The 6,693-nt window shown below is 36.7% G+C and overlaps 1 protein-coding gene across 1 annotated transcript; it reads right to left on the bottom strand.

Annotated features, from left to right (window-relative positions):
- Nucleotides 1-1,843: 1,843 nt before the first annotated feature.
- LOC148932744 (uncharacterized) lies at nucleotides 1,844-6,425 on the bottom strand. The gene is made up of 8 exons (XM_089063448.1): nucleotides 5,953-6,425; nucleotides 5,596-5,691; nucleotides 4,898-5,008; nucleotides 4,505-4,814; nucleotides 4,193-4,283; nucleotides 3,159-3,486; nucleotides 2,648-2,796; nucleotides 1,844-2,498 (listed from the first exon to the last, which is right to left on the bottom strand). Exons 1-8 carry the CDS (start codon nucleotides 6,265-6,267, stop codon nucleotides 1,985-1,987), a joined length of 1,914 nt encoding a protein of 637 aa, XP_088919574.1. The 5' UTR covers nucleotides 6,268-6,425; the 3' UTR covers nucleotides 1,844-1,984.
- Nucleotides 6,426-6,693: the final 268 nt, after the last annotated feature.

The raw sequence follows: 6,693 nt of genomic DNA, 5'->3' as shown, positions 1-6,693 counted from the left end.
GTGTGATTTGATGGGATCACCACACTTGTATTTATAGGCAGAGAGAGGACAAACCCTAAGTATCAAACCCTAAAAGCCCTTTCCATCAAAGAAGCCCAAAATAATTAGTAAATACATTTCTTATTGACCAAGAATATAATCTTTAGTCTATTAATATTACTAATTGATCACAATCAATTCTAATCAAATCTTAATAATATATACGCATGATTCTTTACTTGATGGCCAAGGGAATGAATATTCATTCCATAAAAAGATTATATAATCAATCTTTTCCATTCATTGGCAATCAATTGACATATATATATATATATATATATATATATATATATATTCTCTTTGGAGCAATATAACATGATTATTTGATTAATTGATATGTGACAATAATTAATTGATAGTCAATTAATTAGGGTAAAATGTGTCTTATACCAAATATATGTATTATACTAAAAATCCAATTCTATTTAGGATTCTATCACATGTCACATATGTGAGACATAAAACTTACAGTTCCATTCATTCTTATTTTTTCTTTTTAGTTTTTATTTGTCTACAAAATGTGCATAAATAAATAAAAGACTTGAAGTTTTAAACAGTAAATTTAAATATACTTGTATATTTGTTGGTGAAGGAGATGTTTTCACATGACTAAATTGAGTACACATTTAGCAATTCAACCTTAAATGTTGAGTTTAATCTAACAATCAACAATTATGATAAAATTGTCAAAAGTTTTCTGGATTTAGTAAGTCTCATTTACCGACTATAGTATATACAAATTGTATTTGCAAATTTTTAAAGTTGAAACAAATAAAAAAAATAGAAATAAAGGAAAAAAGGGCTTGAGCTCAACTTAAATTTGGAATTTAAGTTGAAGTGGCTACGTATCCGCTCAATTGCATTGGGGATTTAAAGTCCTCATAGTTCTTTTACCTGACGTACCTAGTTGGCGGTAGGGGCATGCCCATATTCGATCGGATGAATTGTCTTCATATGACGGATGAGAGTACGATATCCCCCACCATCATTAAAGTTATAGACATTGTTGCAGTAGTTACAACATGCATTAAACTCCAATGTCATCTCTTTAGATAGCGGATACTGCTTTGCAGTACAAGTGGAGGAGGGGGATGCATGTCCTCATCACAAGAAGAAGACATTGAAATTGAAGTATGAGAATGAGAGTAGAAAATAGAGATTTAGAAGAGAAATCCTTGTCGACACAAGAATTGGTGAGTAGAAATGATAAGGAAGGGGTAGTTATAGGGAAAAGTTTGATAATAGCAGATTTTAAAAAAAATGAAATTTGAAATTTCGGCCAGTTTACCGCCGGAACCAGCAGTTCATTCCACGGTTCTTGACCAAAACCGGCGGTTTCTAAACACTTTTCTACAACACTACACATGTAAAGCCTAAAAAGCCTACACCCTAGCCTAAAACCTACTTTGAACCGTTGAACCGGCGGTTCTGATTTCTCAAATTCTTGAATTTGAATCGAACCATCTAGCAGTTTGAAACCGCCGTGCCGGTTTCAGCTCCGGGTTATGAACCTGCAGTTAACCGTTGGCTCAATTCGATTTGTGCAGGTCTACTTTCAGCCAAGTTATCATTCCTCTATTCATTCTTTTATATTAAGCCACGACTCTCACAATGCACTTTCTCTTCCCACAACTCATAAGACGCACGAATAAAAAGAAAAAAATGAGCTTATTTCTATGGGAAAGTAGTTGATTATCTTTGTAAATTTTCAGTATCTGGCTGACATTGATGAGTGGATTCACTCTAGTGAGCGTTAACAGAATCTGCCATATTATTTGCTAATTCAGATAAACTGCCTCTTAAATGAAGAATAATTGAATATTTCCCAGAAATGAAAAAATTCTGGGCCATGTAAACAAGAGCAATGGCTTGTTAGAACAAATTGGACATTCATATGAACTAATCAAGGCAAAAATTACAACTAAGGCTCAGTAAGACAGTGGCTTCATTGTGCAGCATCTTGCCCTTCTGCAAGTTTCTTCCTCTGTTGATGCTCTGCAACTTTATAATCTACAACTTCGCGAAAAAGAGTGGCGTCCAACACGCAGTCCTCGCTGCCGTAGACCGCTGCTTGAACGCTAGCCATGAGCTTCGCAATTTCTCTTCCAGAGAACCCCTCAGTCTTTGCAGCAGCTTCCTTGATAAGATCCTCAGTCACACCCTTGATCTCGATTTTCTTCTGTTGTTTTTTGAAGAAATGTGAGAACAAGCCCGGTTTTCTCTCCCCAGCTTCTGCGATGTACTTGCGCAGATACAGTTTGAGCAGTTTGAAACGCTCCTCTTCACCGGGTAAGGGGAATTCGAGGACTTCATCGATACGATCTGCGACAGCGGAGTCGAGATCACCAGGTCGGTTGGTTGCAAGAGCGAGGACTATATCCTTGGACTGGTCACCAGTGCGAAATAACAGTGCATTGAGTGCGCTCCTTTGAGCTTCACTCATATACGTTTTGTTCCGCCTGTTACAATGAATTGTGTGCTAAAAATAAGATTATCCTCTATAGCAAGATCAAAGAAAGATGCCAACATGTCATGTTTATGTGGGCCAAACTCTTTAAGAAATGCATATCGGACATTGCTCTAATGGGCAAGTAAAAAAACTACTCACTCGCACAAGAATGCATCAGCTTCATCAATGAAAAGCAGCAATCCCCTGTTCGATTTCTTAGCCCAATCAAACAATTGATGTATCTTAGTAACAGCCTGAGAACCCAATGGAGCAACATCTCCTCCAGTCATCAAGGCATAGTCGAGGCCCTAATAAACAACCAGATTATTTCAGAATTACAAGAAGCCACAGAAACACACCATGGTGACAAGCTCTCATAAGAAAAGTTGCAGGTTCGAGTTTACAGTGATTGGGCTTTAAATTTTTTTTGTTTATTTATCCATTCAAAATTAAGGTCAGTTAGATGTTAGTTATATGTCAAGAGCTATTATGAATAAGAAAATGGTCAACCAAAGCATTCCTGAGTTTTCCCATCTGATACATTTGATAGAAATAACTAAAATGAGTTGTGCAATAATTATGAGCTACTTGATTTAGGCAGAAAAAGGAATGTACCCAACTAACAAACAGTGGTTTCACATTTTATTATGAAGAGTTTATGAAATCTTACAGATTTACGGGCAAGCTCCCTAGCAGCCATCGTTTTTCCAGTTCCTGGTGGCCCATAAAAGAGCATGTTCCTAAATGGTGCCTGATGAGCTTTCGTATTAGCTGTTGCAGTTGCCAAGTGTTGAATGCGCTTCTGAAGTGAAGGGTTCAAGATAACATCGCCAAACCCATTCCCATTTTTAGAACTTCTATTAGCACCACTGGTGATAGTTCTCAGGCCACGAGAAAAAAGGCCAGACCATGGATATTTCCCTCTTGAAGATTCTCTTATTAGAGATGGTTGTCCCAAAATTCGGTCCACATAACTCCAAATCACCCGAGCACCTTCTCTGTAATTCAAGAAATGCATTCCATTAAACTATAGTAGAATATATTAATAATATAAGATTAAGAATAGACACAAATAGTTTAGATACGACTATTTCATTAATACAAGAATTGGACTTGTATGCCAGGCACGATCAGATAAGACTTGATATGTTTGACTAGAACGACGTTCATTATATAAGGTGTCAGTAGAATATCTGTTTGGATGTAACTTAAATTTATTATTTGGGTTTTTGTAAATATTGAGTTTGAATGATGGTAAAGTATAAAGGTTTATGCCCAAAAATGGAAAAATTGCACCCATGATGGACGGACAAAAATGGCAAAAATCATCAAAATGACATCGTTTTGATGAGCTGAGTTACCATTTTAACACTAATTTTTTCATGTCTTCTCCACGTTATTTAAAATTTCCACCAGACACGCAACATTAGATTAGTTTTTCCATGATACTTGATCCTGGGAAATTGGCTACACGCTAAAAGTTCATGCATTTGTTCACCACATTCAACGTTGGTGGTAAAGATAAAAGACCTGGATTAGCCCTATCGTTAGTGTATTTTCCGATTATTAGCCCTATTACAAATGCCACAACATAACAAATTATGCCAACAAAAAATATGGTAAATATAGTATCCCATTATATTCCACTGATGCTAAATAATAGACCAAAGGAAAGGTGTTGCACATTCAAAACCATCAAAATACCTCGTCGTGTAAACTCCTGCAGCAAGAGCTGTTACACCTCCAACAGCTACAACAAGCTTGTTTTGATCCGTCAAAATTTCATGCAGACCCCCTACATTACATGAGTAGTCACTAAGGTTAACACGAGAAATAAACTTGATTAAACGATTAGGTCAGCCTAAATATATTAATAAGCTGACTTGGAGCTAGATTCAGAATACAAAATCTCATTAAATTCAATTTTGATATTGATATCACATCATTTGTGCATCACCTAACAGCAATGTTACATATACTATTTCAGTATGAAAAAATTAAGGAAGAAGAAAAAACCTCCAATGTGTTCAAAAGTTGTATTAATCGCAGAAACCCATTTCTCCCGCTCTGCATTTGCACGCTCAACCAGCATCCTTTTATTAACCTCCTCAGCAAGCTTGGCTTCATGGGCTCTGCCCTCTGCCTCTGCCATAGCCCGCACCCTGATAGTTTCACGTTCAATCTCTGCCTTCTCTCTTTCAGTCTGGCGACGTTGTGCTTGAATTTGCTCCTCAGTTGCTCGTCTGGCAGCTTCCTGTCGCATAGCTGATTCCTCTTGCATTTTTACAAGCTCTTGGTTTCTTGCTCTGTGATGTTCATTTTCAGCCTAAAAATCTCAAGATTTTAATTCCTATAATTACTGGAGTTTGGCATACTTTTGCACGCCATATGCACCAACAAATCATTTACCTGCATTCTTTTCCTTGCGAGTTCATCTTCATAACGAGCCATTTGTGATTTTATCTGTGCCTGTGTCTGAGCTAGCTTTTTCTGTTCATCATACACCACTTTTTGTTTCTCCTGCCAAAATAGATCATCTTTGTCATTTTTGGACATAAAAGTTGTAATTATACTCCTTTATATGCATGCTAGCTATTTTGAGTATCTAAACAATCAGAACTGGGTGGCACATATTTTTACTATTGGATCCAGTCAAATAGTCCACTCTGTTAGTTGGGTAAGAACATTTCATAATAAAAATTAGAAAATGTAACTTTATATCTACAGGTCATCCTGTAGATGCTTCAATTATAAGATGAAGTATGGTAATGAAACAGTTATTTAAAATCTCTGAGACATGATTGATTACACATTAACAAGCAGCTATGAGTTTGTTTCTGCTCACAAGTGAGAAATCTTGGCTCATTTTGTGTGTGAGACAGACCTCAAACTATCCAGCCCAAAATTACACCCAAATTCATCAGGAAAATTTTTCTGCCCCTATCTATTCACGACTATGAGTACAGTAACAACGGCATGTCCTAATTCAAGGCACCGGGGACTAGAATATAGCACGAGCGTTTGAGCAAGTGTTTGTTTCCTATATCACAGAATTCAGCCAAGAAAATGCAAACAGTACAAATGAGCTGTGATCTAACAGAACTTACAGTTTCGGCTTGAGCTTGCATCGCCTTGAATTCTGCTGCTTTTACATTCAACTCTTGTTGCATTGTTTCTTCTTGCTTTTTTGTCACTTCAAATACCTATATCAATATAATTTAGTACACACGGCGTAAATATTAGTAGCAATTAGATGATTTTCCATTATCCTCACTTAGAAACACATAAAAAAAAACTTAAAACCTTATCCAGCCTGTTTTATGATTACTATAAAACCAAAGAAACCACACAAAACCAGTAATTTAACCAAAAATTGATACATAAAAACACATCCACAACAAATGATGCTTCAAAATATCAACACAAACACAAAGGTACTCAATCAATCGAAATGCGAGTAAAACCTGTTTAGCGTGTGAAGAGCTAGTGATCTCTTTCAACGCCTTCGCGCCCCTCTCCAATGCCTCGGGGTCGAATCCAGAAGATGTCGTCCTAGGATTATCATTCCGAGGCCGTGGCTCGGGCGGCTTGGCTGGCTGCTTAGCCGCCTCCAAATCAGGCTGCGGAGGGGGCGTAGAGCTGGAGAATGGAGAAAAATTGAACGGGCCATCTGCATAGGCGTGTTCTGCACCAAATGCTGCGTAAGCTGCAGCTGCTGGCACCCCTAATGCATAATTTTTAGCCATATTCACCCTCAAAAGAGTCACCCGATTACCCATGGTGGAATGCACGAGACGATAACTAAAGGCTTTTTGGGTTTAAATTGCAACAGATTTGGGAAATTAACTTATACTACTACATGACACTGTCTTGAGGAAGAAGAAACGAGGGTTTTGTTTAGACATTTAGCAATGGGGAAAAAGATTCAGGGTTTATGTAGGTTTTCTGAATTTTGGGGGAAATGGCAGGTAGTAGTAGTTTTTTTTTTTTAACTATTATTGACTGAGTTAAAATATTAAACTAACATTATCTAAAATTTTGGCTAAATTTATCAAAATGGAAATGAGATTAATAAACAAAATAAAACAAAAAATTTAAAAGAATACATAAACTCAATCGTCCTACTCATTTCTTACACTTCTAAGTAATCAAACATTAAAAAAACAAAATTTGATGATATCGAACATCGAATCCTAGTGCTCTCA

The sequence above is a fragment of the Salvia hispanica genome, chromosome 2 (genome assembly GCF_029641045.1).
Source record: "Salvia hispanica isolate PSC_SH4W2 chromosome 2, Shi_PSC_v1, whole genome shotgun sequence".
Classification (NCBI taxonomy): Eukaryota; Viridiplantae; Streptophyta; class Magnoliopsida; order Lamiales; family Lamiaceae; genus Salvia; species Salvia hispanica.
The sequence above is the reverse complement of the archived record's forward strand: the minus strand, read 5'-3'. Positions and strand labels throughout refer to the sequence as shown.

What these genes read in the sequence shown, in the direction of transcription:
- LOC148932744 (XM_089063448.1), bottom strand. Translation starts at nt 6,267, where the DNA reads ATGGGTAATCGGGTGACTCTTTTGAGGGTGAATATGGCTAAAAATTAT. An exon ending in GCTCTTCACACGCTAAACAG is followed by an intron (nt 5,692 to 5,952) that starts GTTTTACTCGCA and finishes ATATTGATATAG; the next exon opens with GTATTTGAAGTGACAAAAAA. An exon ending in GGGAGCTTGCCCGTAAATCT is followed by an intron (nt 2,797 to 3,158) that starts GTAAGATTTCAT and finishes GTTGTTTATTAG; the next exon opens with GGCCTCGACTATGCCTTGAT.